The sequence below is a fragment of the Protopterus annectens genome, chromosome 12.part0 (genome assembly GCF_019279795.1).
Source record: "Protopterus annectens isolate FY-2018-M chromosome 12.part0, PAN1.0, whole genome shotgun sequence".
Classification (NCBI taxonomy): Eukaryota; Metazoa; Chordata; order Ceratodontiformes; family Protopteridae; genus Protopterus; species Protopterus annectens.
The window spans coordinates 1,529,825,403-1,529,842,198 of NC_056746.1; the positions used below are offsets into that span (position 1 = coordinate 1,529,825,403).

Below are 16,796 nucleotides of genomic sequence, written 5' to 3' on the forward strand. Positions count from 1 at the left end.
GTGGGGATGGTGACTAGTTGTTCCATGGCATTTGAGTTTATGAATTCCAGGAACTTTTGGGCTAGGGTGTTTGGGCTTGAGTAGTGTTCCCAGTCTATATTAGGGTAATTGAAGTCACCTAGTATGATGGTGTTTGGTGATACATTTATCCCCTCTATAAATATATCCCGCAGAGAAAAGCACTGCTCTGCAACAGACTCTCCATCCACGTAAAACAAAGCTCATCCCTGACCACATTCAATAGATGGGAAATGGGAAATGTAGCTCAGGACTCCACTCCCCATACTAGTAATGAACACAGGTAGGTCCTAAATGCTTTATCTCAGTGCATGGGTCCCCTTCAAAAATGTTTTGATTTTGTCATTATCAGATTTTGGAAAGGGTTGGGTGAATCAAAACTCCAAAGGGATATGTTAATTTTAAGCACCAAATGTGATAACTGGCTAGGCTTAAATGACACACAAGGTCAGTTGGCCTAATATTAACCCATGAACATATAAACCTATACATAGCAAAAATCTCAGCAGGATCAGAAAAGTAGAAAAAATAGTAAAGTATGCAAAAAGTACAACCATGTAAGCTGAACATACAATAACAGTAGATGTGTGAATGATGCAGTAGAATTAAATATATGAGTTATACCCTGGCAGGATGTATCAGCCAAAAGAAACATGTCCAAGAATAGAAACGCTTGGTTTATTAACACAGACAAAGCTTTCAGGAATCATCCTTCATCAATGTGTAACAATCGTTAAAATAATTTAATTTATACTAAAATAAACAAAAGCATGTGATACAGCCATCCAATGACATTCATCAACCAATCACACATTAAAATGATGCATGTTAAAATATTTTACAACACTTTTGTAAAAAGTATAATGAGAAAAAAAAACATTTAAAATTAACCGACAGGTATATCAATATTGCATTTGTTCCCTAGCTAGTATTGGTTTTATAGTCACAGCATTATTTAATCCAATCCATTTATATGATACTATCTCGAGTCTATTGTTAACATCGCCACCTCTAGGGTTCTTATGCATTATTCTATCACTTTAAATTTAAACTCATGGGTTGAATCTGTATCCATAATATGTTTAGCTAAGGCATTTGTCATTATGCTCCTATGAATATCTAATGTATGTTCTATGATTCGGTCTCTTAACATACGACTGCATTTTCCCACATAAAAACATTTTCATTTTGAACAAGTCCCTAGATAAACTATTGATGTTGTATTACATGTTGCCTGTTAACTGTAATTGAAATTTAAATAATTTCTTAGTTACTGGGTGTAAGAAGTCTACTATGTCACCAATGTCCCTGCAACAACTGCATCTGTGACAGGGGAAAGTTCCACACTTACCTGTGTTATTAATTTTGAAATCTTTGTAACACAGCTTCCTTTTCAGAGTCAAACAATTTCTGTATGTAAATCTAGGCTTCTTACCTACTGTAAGTATTAATTCTGGCATAGATGTCAGAATTCTCCAGTTCTTTATTATGACCCTTTCTACTTCTTTAGTTCTAAGATTGTATGTGGTAACATACCGAACATTGGTGCCATTTTGTGAGCCTGTGTTAGTTAACAAATTTGTATCATTCTGTTCACAAAAATAAGGGCAAACTACCTGCATCCTTTTACCCATTACATACCTCATAGCTTCCATAATAATCTCATAACTGTAACCTCTATCCTTAAATTCTTGGTCCATCTCTTCCAGTTGTTCCATGCACCTAACTTCACCAGTGTTTAATCTACTGACTCTTATAAATTGTCCCTTTACTATACCCTTAAAAACATGGCAAGCATGCATGCCCTTCATATGAATGTATCTATTAACCTGAGCCTCCTTGTTGTGCACACTTGTTTTTAATGAAGTCATACATTTATCTATCTGTTCCTCTAAGTTGATGATTGTATTATTCGAATAATTCATTTTAAATTTCAAGAATTCAGTTGTACCATTCAAATAATCAGCAAAACTCAGTAGAGTCTGTTCATCTCCCTTCTATATATATATATATATATATATATATATATATATATATATATATATATATATATTCACTTTTTCACTCTTCTCTGAGTCTAGCTGCTATGACAGGTGTGATTTTTCACATTCAGTGTTCCAGTGTTGGTCATCTAACCAGTGACAATAGGTCTCACAGCTTGCTATTCCAACCGAGCAGGGTAACAACCATAAGCTCGGTGTGAAAAATTCTGCAATGGGCAGACCACTAACTTGTTCTCTTTGCTTTGAACCTCCCCATTTATATCACTATCTGATCTTTGGATGGAGGTGGAATGCAACATTGTAAGTCATTCTAAGCAAGATTTTGTCTCTGGCTCGTTGCAATCTGCTGTGTGAGACAAATATGCTTGATTTTGAGTGGATGGTCCAGGCTTGTAAACAGGTTTTGATCTACACTCTTGATAACCTCATACCTCTTCTGGTTCAAATAATTTCCAATAGGCACTATATACTATTGTATATCAACCTCTGTACCTTATAGAATGATGTGCAAGGGTTGGAATTCCTGTGAAGAAACTTTCAATTTCTGAAAGAACTTCATGCCCCTTACTGTTCAAATGGCTCTCACAAAATGGCAATGCTTTGTTTTTATTCAATCTTCTGCACACTTTTGTGTGGTGAACAGATTGTAAAGACTAGCAATACTACTCAAAACAGACAAAGCCACGCACCAGGTATAAAAAGAGCAAAACTGAAATTCAAACAATGGGCTTAGATACAATGGACTATAATAACTAATATATATAATAACCATAAATAAATAACTATATATATATATATATATATATATATATATATATATATATATATATAATAACTATATTTATTATCACGTTACTTACCAACTCACTGCCGCCTACTCCCCACTGCCCATCTATACCCACTACATCTCCCCTAGACTAAGTTGAAAAGCTTTCCCTTAAAATATCATGAACCTCATATGAACTTGTCTATAGTCTCCTCCTTTGACAAACTGGCTAGTATTTTTAGTTTGTCCTTTCTTCTCTTATCTTCATTACATCTTCGAGATTACCTCTGCTAAACATACTGTATGAACAACAATCATATGTTACTACCTGCGATACTTTTAATTGTATGTCTAAACCACTATGATTATGTAAATATCTTATGCAATCATATGTTATTATCTGCTATATTTTATAGCTGTATGTGTAAACCACAATGCTCATGTAAATATCTTGTGTATAGTACGTTAATAATTGTTCTGGATCTTTTCTCCCGGGGCCATTTCACTGAAAATGGACAGCTCTGTCCAGTTGGACCTCCCGGTAAACAAATGTAAAAGAAAAGAAAATAAAATAATGGAGAGACTTTATTAGCTAAACAAGGGCAATTTACAGTATATCTTGGATCAGTAAATACCTGGTCAAAGACCAACACCTGGGCTCAACTCCTAATACTAATATTTCTTTATCTCAGTTGGATGCCTTGCCAATGTGTGTGCAGCATGGCTGTCCATTAAACAAAGTTAACTTTTTACTAACCAAGGTCCTAGCATACCATCACCTAGCATATCATAAAGAGATGACTGTCACATGGACAATCAGCATTGCTGGTTGGTTCATGCACACTGTATCAAGTCCATAACTTGACCTAGGCTATGGTTACATTTCTCAGTCAGTAAGTAAAAATTGCTATGTTGGTTAACCTGCAGATGTAATGATCCCATACAAGACTGCAGTAGCAAGGACAAGCTGCAAGCTCAGTATGCTAAATTCACTACTACATTGTACCTGGGATATACAGAGTCCTACAGTATAAAAATAAAAAATGAAACAAATACAGCAATCACACATTAATGAGAGATTATAATTATCTATACTGAAAATAGAATCTCAAAAACAATGCAGCTGTATTTATCCAACTATATGTTTATATATATAGTATATAGTTTATGCACTGGTTGGCTGGCTGATAGTATAATTCAGTAGTTAATAAACCATCCTTAACTTACATTGTATTAACTATAAAATACCACATAGTCTATATACATGCTGCCTGACATTGAGCAAGTTCATTAACCAGACCTAAGCTCTCAAGTCATCACTGAAAAAAAGGATTTGTATAGTGGCATACTTCAAATACCTCAGTAGTTTTACTGCAGCCCATGAAAATTGATTGAGGGATGGTTTCTGTTCACAAACCACCACTAACTTGGTTTTAGTGGACTATAGGGATACAGTATAACAGTATACAGTATACTTCTTTTGCTATAGGGATACAGTATACATCTTTTCTACTCTTTCGTACATACATATATATATATCTTTTCTTTATTATAAGGATACAGTATAACAAGATACATCTTTCGCTATATTATAGTAGTATACATTTATACATCTTTTGATACAGTGCAACATAATATATCTTATATCTTTTATAGGCTACAGTTTAACAGTATACATCTTTCGCTACAGGGATATGGTATAACACTATACATCTTTCAGCAGTCTTTCCCATTTACTCATTGCGCACTCCCCAAAATACATACCACTGAACAGTGATACTGGAGGTGCTCAGTGTCCCAGAGTCCAAATGTTCTACTGCCTCCTTTACAAATGCCAAATGCTCTGATGCCGTGTAGTATATTGTCCACTCCCACCCAAGACCAGACTTTTTCTCAGTGTCTTTTATAGTGACATTTTAGGATACTTGATCTCAGTCCAAGAGACAGTGAACACATTGGAGCTGCCCCTTTCTTCACTGCCAAGTACTCTTGAAAGTTCAGGTTTGCTTTCTAGAAAGAAATGAGCTCTCAACAGCTAGAATGGGCAGTGTTCCACTTTCATCTAAATTCCTTTACGATGCCACTAGGGACTGCAAGTATCTAACTTAGTAGTTCTATTAGGTATTCCCACATTCCAAAATTTCTTCAGTTACAAGAGTTAGAAAACATCCTGAGTTGCATCCAGATACTCACAAACACACTGCACATACATGCATGCACACACATGATTACACATGTAAACACTATGCATGCATGTACTCACATACATGCATACATGGGCATGCATATACAACACATATATAAACACAGCACATGCATGTATATACACAAAAAACACATAAATACTTAAAGTACATCCACTCGCATACATTGTATGCATACATTCACACACATCTACACACACGTATGGACAAATACAAATGCAGATACACACATACAAAAACACATGCGTGCGTGCACACACACACACACACACACACACACACACACACACACGCACACAAATACTGCTTGTGCATATAGTCATGTACGTTGTGTGAACACTCACACATGCATACACATATATACGCAAAAACACACATGCAGACTCACACATATGCCCAAATACATAAACAGACCCAAACACCCACACATACACACATATGCAAAAATGCACACACAGATACATAAAAAAACACTACACATGAATGCAGTCACATGCATGCATGAATACACTTACATACATACACATGCAAATAAAGTAAACAGCGCACATATATACATACATCTACTTAAATCCATACATGCTCACTCATATATACATATACAAATGCATGCAAAAAATACACAAATGCAAAAATAAACACACACATGCATAATCACTGCATGTGTATGAACCCATATACTTGCGTGTATAAACATAATACATTTATATATACATATGTACATAAACACGTACAAGAACACAGATGCAATACACACACAGATAAACATTGTACGTGCATGAATTTCAATATATGTATACACATACACAAACACATACTGTACAAACATATGAACAAAAACATGCATGTGCACACATACATATACAAACATACGCATAGATACACAAACTGCAAAAAAATCCATTGTCATATACGTGTGCTCATACACACACACACACACACACACACACACACACACACACACACACACACACGCACACACACACACAGTATTTCATAGTATTTTGTATTTATTTAGAAATTACTATGTTTGTGTCCTTTGCTTACTGCCTCTAGTTTTCTCACTTTATTAAGCACCCAGTTTCAACCACTATAACTGCACTAGAACTCTAGTACAAGTCAGTCTTTACAATTTGTTTATTTCATTTTGTTAACCAAGTAGATCCCACTAGCTCAGTTGTGTTTTAAAAGAAGAGAACAGGAATTAAAGCTCAAAGATAATAGAGTTGTACATTATGAAATTACTTGGTACAGCAGTAGTTCATTACTTCAGTTAGGATGGTACTAATTACGTAATAAGCTAGGCATTCAGCTGTACAAAGGTATGTTTATATAATCTTACACGCTGAAAAATCATATAGCCATTCTATATTCATACATAGCAAGAGGGGCACTAGTAACTGTTTCATTTTTCTAGCATGCCAGAAAGTTGCTTTGTCCCATTGATTTAGTGAATGCTATTTACAACTCAGATCCAACATTTTCTTATTGTCAGTTTCCTTAGTTTTGTTGTCTGTATTCAAGCTTCCCCGTCCTCTTGCTCCATTTTTTGACATTCACTTAATTATTACAATGTGTTCCTCTAACCCACTGTCTCTCTTGACATGCATAAAGACTAAAGACTCCTGTTTGTTGAATCATTCAGATCCTGTAACATGATGTTCTGTAAGCTATTGTCTCCCTCAGATTTAATAGCTTCTCAGATAATCCTACCTCCCTTTCTGCTGTCTTTAGCATACCCTTTCCCCTTCCTCATGTTGCCTATTCTTATTCAAATGATATCCTTTTGGTAGTAAATGCCAGGCTGACAGTTCTTTATCTGCTTGCTTGTTAATTGATTACATGGTAAATGCAGACAATAAGCTTAAACGAGAACCATACCCACAGACTGAAAAAAACATTTAGTTCTTCAAGTCTTGATGTTTCCTACATTTTAACACAACTTTTGGACTCTATACACTTTATATATATATATATATGGATCTAGGACTATTGAACGAAAGTTCAATAGTCCAAATCCACAATCACTGAACACACTTTAACAAAAGCGCTTTCACTGAAAAAGAGCTTTTGTTAAAGTGTGTTTAAAAAAAATATAAAACATTACTTTTACGTAATGCCCCCCTGCACCCCCCACACCCCCCACTTAAATATTCTCACTACGAGGTTGCACTACAGTGGGGAAAAGGGAATCTTCCCTTATCTCCACTGTAATGCAATCTCCGCAACAGGCATAGTTATGCGAAAGTGCCTTTCGGTAAAAAGCACTTGCGCACAAGTATGCCGGGCTGAATCTGTTTTGGTTATGTTGCCATTCGGTGATCCGTACGGATCTCATATTATATATATATATATATATATATATATATATATATATATATATATATATATATATATATATATGGTTCCCCTTCAGAAGATCGAATTACTGAAAGCTCGAAATTCACAAGCTCGAAGCCAGAATCTCAAGTTTTCAGTAACTCGAAATTCTACAGAGGAACACAAACAACCTAAACATAGTTTTCTTATGTTTTTGCAGGGCACCCCCCACATTCCCTACTTAAATATACCAACTCCGAGATCGCACTTCAGCAAAGAAAAGGGAATTCTCCTATTCCGCGCTATATGCATAAGCGCACAACGGGAGAACGTCCATTCCTCCGCTGAAGTCCGGTCACACAACTCGCATATTACACCAGGAATGATGCAGGGGGACCTAGCTCACTGTATACACATAAGTACATTTTTTTTTTTACTTTTACAGCTTCCCTTTACAATTTCAAGTTACTGAAAACTCAAGATTCTGAGCTCGAGCTTCTGAATTTCGAGCTTTCAGTAATTCGATCTTGTAAAGGGGAACTATATATATATATATATATATATATATATATATATATATATATATATATATGGATCCCCTTTAGTATATCGAACATTTATAAGTTTGAACCACATATGGCTGAGACCGTATTGTTCGAACTTGTAAAAGTCCGATCTGACTGAATGGAGATCTCCGTACAGAGCAGAAAGGGAAGATTTCCCATTTCCGCAATGTAGTGCGATCTCAGAGTCGGTATAGTTAAGTAAGGAGGGTGTGGGGGGTGCAGGAGGGGTGTAGCCCCCCCTGCTATAGATGTTTAGTTTTGTGTTTTTTGGTTTTATGTGGTTTTACGTCAGTGTTCGAACTTTTACGAGTTTGAGCATATGGTCTCAGCCATATGTGGATCGAACTAGTAAAAGTTCAATCTACTGAAGTAGATCCATATATATATATATATATATATATATATATATATATATATATATATATATATATATATATATATATATATATATATCTGTATATGGATCTAAACTCTATGCACGAATTTACATTTCAGCGAAACGTAAATCCGCGAATGCATTTACATGAAAGTGCATTTTAACGAAAACGCACTTTCATGTAAATCCATTCAAAAAAAAGAAACAAAAAATACTGAAAACACTTTTATGCAGGGGGGCAAGCCCCCCCTGCACTCCCCCACTTAAATATTCTCAATCCAAGATCGCACTACAGTGGGGAAAAGGGAATGTTCCCTCATCCCCACTGTACTACGAGCTCAGTAAAAGTCCCATTAGTTGTACATCAACACTAAATGTTGATGTACAACTAATATAACATGCAAACCACATGTTTTCAATCAGCAACCCCCTTACTACTCTATTTTGTAACCTTTATTACGCGAAAGTGTGTTTTCGATTAAACGCACTTTCGCGTAATTATATTAGCAGATTTACATTTCGGTAAAACGTAAATTTGCTAATATACTCTAGATCCATATATATATATATATATATATATATATATATATATATATATATATATATATTATATATAGTTTTTATGTAATTCCAGAGTCTGCCCACATGGGTCCTGCATCTTGATTTTTTAGTCTATCTCCAGGTATCCCCCAATGCAGTGTTTGGCTTTAAAATATTACATCATAGCCCATATTCTCCTGTCAATGCATTGATTTTTCATGTGTTTGCACATATACCCTGTTTTCTTTTAGCCAGTCCTGTTTAATTACAGTTTCTTGCTTTTTAATGACTACCTAAAAGACAAACAGAGATGATCACACAGAACAGTATTCTCAGCGCATGATCTTTGTCTCCTGTTATGATCTATCAGTCTCAGCAGCAAACAACTCAAATTTGCCACTTTGATAGATATGAAGGGGATGTATTTAGGAGGAAGGGATTATCTGTATATTTTTCTCTGCCCCATCTCTCCCGTATGTTTAAAGTCTGCTGATTTCATTTTTTTGTTAATTAATAACAAACAAAAAAAAAGCAATGGAGATCTTCTTTTCTCCGTTGCTTCCTTTACACAGCACTGATATATGGCATAAGCATGGGAATGTAAATCCTGTACGCATACGCAGTACATCAGGAAAGCCCCGGGATATTGGGGGAAAACCACAGAAGAGCCGCATGACGCCCTTATGCAAGGACATTATTTAAGAAAATGAAGTAACTTTTATCAAATAATGTCATTGTATAATAGCAATAACCCATGGCTGGGTTTGGTAATGCTGATTTACCCACGATTGGTTTTGTTTGGTCACTCGACCTTCACCCTCATGACCAAACCATGGTTAAATCCAGCATTACCCACACCCAGCCATGGGTTATTGGTATAATAAATAAAATAATATAATATCCTGCTCATCCTGTTTATGTGCAGTTTTTATTTTATTTAAGCAGCTGGAGATCTCATTTAGCTATTACTCTAGGTATCTAGTTATGAATTTCTTACTTATTGGCTTACTACCCCATTACTGAATTAACCCTATTCTAATCAATGCATTTGTCACACCTCCAGTGTTCTCTGTATTCTGTTTAATTCCTTACTATATTAGCCTTCTTTTGTAACTTTGCCTTTGGCTTGAGTTGTGATTGAAAATGGTCATGAATGGATCAGTTTTACCCTGTTAATAAATGTTGTGTCTTTCGGCTTTTCCCGGTTAGGGGTCGCCACAGCAGAACTCCGGTCCGCTAATGATTGGTAGTTGATTTTTACGTGCCAAGTTACCAGCCCTGATGCACAACCTTCAACGAAGGCACGCCCATTCACGCATGTCTCCACGCAGAAGACGCTCTAGCTGAGAATCGAACCGGACAGCATCTTACTGTGTTACCCTGTTAATAAATAAATGCATAAAAATAACAAAAAATTTTATCACTCCCATTGCTAGTACTGACATAACAGATCAATTTATATAATTTCTTATTGCATGTTAGGCATTGAAGGTTGCTTTTTTTTTGTAGTAATAAGGATGGACATATAAATTGCCCATGGTTTGATGATTTGCTACATGTTCTGTATTTCTGGGTTAAGGATTTCATCTCACCACTCCTGCTAAGCCAGCAAAATTCCTTCTGTCACTTATTCTGCTAACATTCTAAGATTTATTTTATGTAACAATAATAAAGCAATAAAAACATATTCTGAAAACTCAAATGTGATTATACTGAAATACAAGCAGCCTGCACATTTTTATTAAACATTTCTTTTTATAACCCCCCCCCCCCCCAGCATGATTCCCAACAGCAAATTACTCTAGATTTGCTTTCTGATCTCACAACTGAAAAATAAGAAAATGAGAAAAGATACACAGCTGCATATGGTTCTTATCATGTGCCAGAGACAGAATTTCTGCTGTTTCATGTGCTTGCAGGAGAAAAATGGAACATGTTCAGGAATTTAGAAGGGGTCAAATCTAAGTTTCAGCTACATTTTGAAGTAAATTATAATAATACTTATAGAGAAAAAAACTTTAATTTGATGGCAAACATCATAAACTGGCCAGATTAAGACTTGACTTTTAATTCTGAAAATGAAGAGAAAAGATATTGTACTGGTCAAAATGACTTACTGTCTTGCAGTACTTTGTAACAGATTTTGTCACTGCTCCTCATCTGGGACATAGCCCTCTTAACACCCTTCATTGGCCTTTCTTATACCTTCCTTTAAAGAATTAATTCCCTTAACCTGCTTATCCCCTTCTAATACCTCACATTATTTTACTTTTAAAACTACTATACCTACCTCTGATTAGCACAATCAAATTACTATTCCATCACTTCTTCTCTGTTAACACTCAGACTTGGTTATATCCTGTAATACCTCACTCTATTTTATTTCTTAAATTAGTCCTACCTATCTTATACACCACTCTTCTATCTGTAAAGTCTTAGTGCAAGGCTTGTAAACCTTAATGTTTGTGAATATCAATACAAATTTTATTAAACTGACTATTATGCCATGTATCCACTGAAACTGTTTTATAAAATTTGTTATTGTGAATACTGATTGCATTCAATAGGATACCTTGCAGCATTTCTCTCTAGGCATCTGCTGAAAAAGGACACCTGTGTCCAGCTGGACTTTTCCGGTAGACAAATGTCATAGAATACTTACATTAATTTTAATACACAAATGACATGAGCAGAACATTTCTCTTTGGCTTTACATTTGTATGATATTAGCTTACTGGTACAGCAAAAGAACAGAAAGCTCTTAGAAGAAAACGTGATAATATTTTAAAACTATTGTTTCATTTATGAAAAAACTCTGCATTCTTTAGACAGCTACCATTCTCTAGAGAATGTGACTCTTAGCTATGTCACATGCACCTGTGAAAGGCTATTAACAGGCAATTAAAACATCTGATGGCAATTTTATTTTTAAATATTACTCAAGAGTTCACAGTCTCAACCCTTTCTTGATTTTCTTTGGGGTGCATATATAACAAAGAACTCTGTTAAAAACACTTTTTGGTGGTATGTTCAGTCCCTTAGCAGCAAAGTTACAAAAATCACATGATCAGAATGCACACAGGGACACATTATTAATATACATACCCCACAATAAATCCACTTAAGCTTTGCTAAAGGTTCTTCCAGCACAATTTTCACTAAAGCTGAACTTTCCAAATGTTTGTTGTCATAAGAACACCCAATAAATGCAACACCCAAAGTAAGTTATCTGTCACTTCAGATAATGAGTATTAGTAATATCTAAACTATTTTATAAAAAATAATGGGTACAGCTTGTAGGAACCTCTAAAAGCAGTTATTGACAGACTATTGTAGCAATGATCACTAAATCAAGCAATGCATGAGGAAATAAAAAGAGGAGATAGGTGTCTCATATCTATGTAGTTTCCAAATGAAAGGACCTACACTGTAGGAATATATGAAAGAGACACTGAAATATCAGAGTAGCTCAAAAAATGCTAGACTGCATATCATCTCCCCTTCAGAGTGGTGACTATAACGGCAAAAAATGAAGTATGATCAACTTCAAAAAGAGTGAATTCTGACATTTCCTGTAATAAAATATATGCATTTTTGCAGGAAGGCTTCACCCTCTATACTGCCTGCTGTGGGCGAGGCTGTGCTCCCCCCACCACACACACACACACACACACACACACACACACACACACACACACACACACACACACACACACACACAAACACACACACACACTTGCTAAAGTAATGTACGAACGTAGGAACCATATCATCAGTCTTAGTACACAGCTGGGGATAAGATTTATGGTCCTCAAATTTACAGCAGGTTCCAGCTACAAAGAAAGGCATTTTCAATTCTTATAATCTCAGCATTTTTGCCATGGGTTGCACTGATGTCATGTGCTTTAATAGTACTGACTACATCTGATGGAAGGAATTAAGCAAATAGCCTAGCACAATGCAGTTGTGTACATTCTGCCATCCCACTTGTGACTTTATTCTTATCATTGTTGGAAAAGACAGATAAAAAGCACACTTCTTATTGGCGAGCTCTATCTTCTAGAAATAAAAAGGAGTCTTTAATGGGATCCTAACTTTACAAAAGTGAAGACAGTGTTTATCTACACCCTATAGCACTGCGATAGAAGCTCTTACACCTTAAAAGCAAAGCTTTATAATTTTTTGGTAAATGATGTTTAACATTATGTTAAATATCATGGTGTCATGGTATCAGTGGGAAATATTTTTGCTAGCCTTTTGTCAGTCAGGAATTTTCAAACTGTTTATTTTCTTTAGGAGTTTGCAGACTCATCTTGGAAATTGCTCTCCCAGGACACTTGAACTGATAGACAAAGTTTCATTTTCATTAAGGTCCTGCTAAACATAATCAAGTGAGAATTATAACACATCTAGGTAGGGAAATTATAAAATAAAGTCACGTGTAAGTAAAAAAAAAAGAAAGAAAAAGAAAACATGACGTATCATGGATCAAATGATTTTAATATTCAACTCAAGGGCAAACTAAGGTATCAAGCCAATGCTCAAGTGTACATATAATCCTGAGAAGTGCATGAAGTACATTATAATATTTAATACTTACCTTGGTGTAGTTTGTTACACATAAACAATGGTTATATTCTTTTTTTTTTCTTTTTTTAACAACAAAATGAAGCCTGACCATGTATGTGTAGCAATTTACTTCACTGTCTTGTACTGCCTTCAGCCAGGATGATCATTTGATTTATTTTTTGTCTGTCATTCAATAAACTGGGTTAGTAGCTGTAGTATGATTTAGTCTGAATCAGGCTGTTTCAAAGAAAGGACCCTAGTGAGAAAAATAAACTGCATATTTAAGTAATTTGCAATGTTACTTCACTTCTATGTCTTACCTGTCAAGGGAGACAGCTGCCAGAGTAAAACTGCTTGCATACATTGTAAGGTAAATAAAAAAATGCACTGCTTTACACATGAACGGACCAAACACCCACCCCTCCAAAGTGTAGATGGTGGCTTGGAAGGGGACACAGAAGATGATAAAGCAGAGGTCAGCAACACCCAGGTTCAGGATAAACAGATTGGTTGTGTTGTTGTTCATCTGCCCATTTCGCAGGAGAACAGCTAAGACCAGGCTGTTCCCTATCGTCCCAACAAGGAAAATAAGAGAGAAGATAAGAGGGATTAACACTGATTCAGGTTTCCAGTTTGTTGTCAGGTTCAGCTGAGCAGACTGATTCATGGTTCTCAGCTAGGCAGAATGTGAAATAAACAATAAGGACTTTTATCTACTGTTTGCAAAAACTGGTTTCCTTTCAGAAACGTGCTTGAGTTCTCTGCTTTCTGGTTAAAGTACTCTTCATCATCGTCATCATCAATCTTGAATTTAAGTTTTAATGAGTTTTTGGTTTCTTCTGGCTAGTATAACTACTTTCATCAGTCATTTATACCATGTCACTCAACCAGCTCCTCTCTCTAACCTAATTATTATAATCTGGCATCCTCAAAAATGTAAGCTAATATATATTTGAGACATATGGTGTAAACTTGATTTATTTTAGCTAGTGAATGTCAGTTCAAACTTTCAATCTACCCATTTGCAACATGCCCACTTGGTAGTTCCAGCTTGTAACCTGGTGAATAGAATTGTACCCTTAATCATTTCAGAATGTATAAACAAAGTGCCTGCACTGATTCCAGTGTTTTTCTTTTTGTGGTTTAATAAAATTCAGTCTGATATCCCAGATCTGTCTTATTCCATGATATCCCAAATTTGTTTTATTCCATATACAGTCTCAGGAGATGCATGACACTTCTTCAGATTTGTATTATTTCTAGATTTATCCAGATCACCTTCATGTCTCTAGTTAGATGACAGGCATAATAAATATTCATATGCAAATACTACTGAAATTGTAATGGTCTCCTAAACGATAGAGAAAAAAATATAATCCTTTTTCTTTCAGTGAAGTAAACTGTTAAATATTGCAGTTCGTAATTCCTTTCTCTCTTTTCCTGTCTTTTTCTGTCTGTTTCTTTCTCTCTGGAAGAGCCAGTAGTTCAAAACTTACATAAAGGTGCACTAAGCTCATAATGCTTCTCTATTGGTCTTGATGTGATTTGTTGAATGTGTAATACTAGGTGAAATGCATCATCTGAACAGCTTCTCGTTTCTAGGGAGACAAAAAGCTCAAATAAAAAAATAATGGTATCCATAGTAACCAAGCCCCTGATCTGTCCATTCTTTTGCCAGCGTCATTTTAATTTCATAGAATGAAAATATGCCACAGAGTTTTATGCTTGAAAATGAAAATAAACCAATGCATTACAGTCATATGTACATTACAAAGCATTCCATCATAGACAAGTCATAAATACTTATTAACCTTTAGTCAATAACCAGGTTACATTTATTTTACTGAAAAAGATACAAAACACAAAACTTTTTGTTTCTGCATAGCAGAGAAGACATAGCTTCTGTACAGATACGGAAAGTAATGCTGCCAAAAAAGTCTCTGATCTAGAAAATATCCTTGACAGTTTGCATCCTAAATGATTTTACAAAGGAACGTTTTAGACTTCTGCAGTATAAGTGCGGTGACCATAAATTAAGACATTTTATTCTGTATTTCTATGCATTACATAACATGGCACATCTGCAACAGAAGAAAAACACAAGTTGTCTATTTAGTCTGCCCTGTTTGTACAGCTAGCATCTTTCTGCTGCCCCTTTTACACCCCTTAACCTAGTTCACCATCCATCTGTCCATCTTCAAGGACTCTGGGTTCCACTACCATGTTACTTAACTTGAAGTTGCCTTTCTTATCCTGAAACTGACAAACCTGGAACTCAAAAGTGCATAGTCACCATATCAAATTAGTCAAAAATGAAAAAGAAGTGCACTGAAAACATTTGGTCTTCTGCTCTGAATTAGAAAAAAGAAAGCAAAGTTCCTGTTCATGCATATCTATTTCTTCTTCTTCAAGTCTGTTTTGGACAGGAACAGAGAACTACAGTAATATAAATGTGTAAGTCTTTCTGATGGGGGGGCAAGTCCTCCTGCTCTCCTGATGAGGGAGGATTTGCCCAATGCACCAGACCAACTTTAATACTGCAGATTCTAGGTTGCACAGCCTTGAGGTGGACAAAACAAAGCTGTGTTACAAGAACATCCTATTACCAGGTACCAGCTTTGTTGGAAAACTGGGATAAAGCCCTAACTTTGGCTTAGGTGACCCAAGATCAAGTAGGGAGACTGAGTGCTGGAAAAGCTAGCTTGAGTGTGGGAAATAAACTAATTATCAGTATGCCCACATCGGGGGGGGTCAATAGTCAGCTCCATCACTGGACTGGACAACCATAATTGCATGGTAGATTGCCCACAGACCAAGAATAGCAGATGTGGTAGCACACATGCTTTCAGGCCTATGAGCAAACAATAGTGGAAGTTATGATTATTGCAAAAGGAGGAATGTAGGTACATGGGGTCCTGCACTCCTGTGTCCATGCTTTCAATACTTTATTTTGACTAAGAACAAGTTTCCTGCTTGCCAGGATTTTATTAAAGCCTTGCATATTGTAAATTTCAATCATTTCAGTCTGGTCATTTTCAGAATTATAGGTTTCAGATTTAAACAATAAACCCAGTTACCTTCTCCATTTAAACATTGCCGCTTTGAATGTAAAGAGGTATTTTCTAAAGTTTAGGTTAACATTTTCACCACATATCTGATGGGTAGGCCTCATTAGCCCTCCTGTGCCTTTCCCTTTAGGCTATATCCATTCACATGGTCACAATGTGCTTTGTGGGAATATATCACACCTCTACTTTTCCATCTGTTCACAAATAAGAATAGATTTCTGGTCCCCTAACCTCTACCCATACTGCTCCATTTACTACGGCAGCCGGATATGTAGCTTACCAACTAGCTTGATGTCCTATTTCTTGACCTGGTAACAGAACTGAGCTCTGAATGCCAGCTGTGACTAGACATAATGTATTCTAAAAT

At 35.8% G+C, this 16,796-nt stretch overlaps 1 protein-coding gene across 1 annotated transcript in view; it reads right to left on the bottom strand.

The window, feature by feature from the left end:
- GALR2 (galanin receptor 2) overlaps positions 1-14,889 on the bottom strand; it is a 51,902-nt gene extending 37,013 nt beyond the window's left edge. The window contains exon 1 of the mRNA XM_044090498.1: positions 13,682-14,889. Coding sequence (XP_043946433.1) covers positions 13,682-14,028 — 347 coding nt within the window. The 5' untranslated portion in view covers positions 14,029-14,889. The remainder of the gene's footprint in view (positions 1-13,681) is intronic.
- Between the last annotated feature and the right edge of the window lie 1,907 nt (positions 14,890-16,796).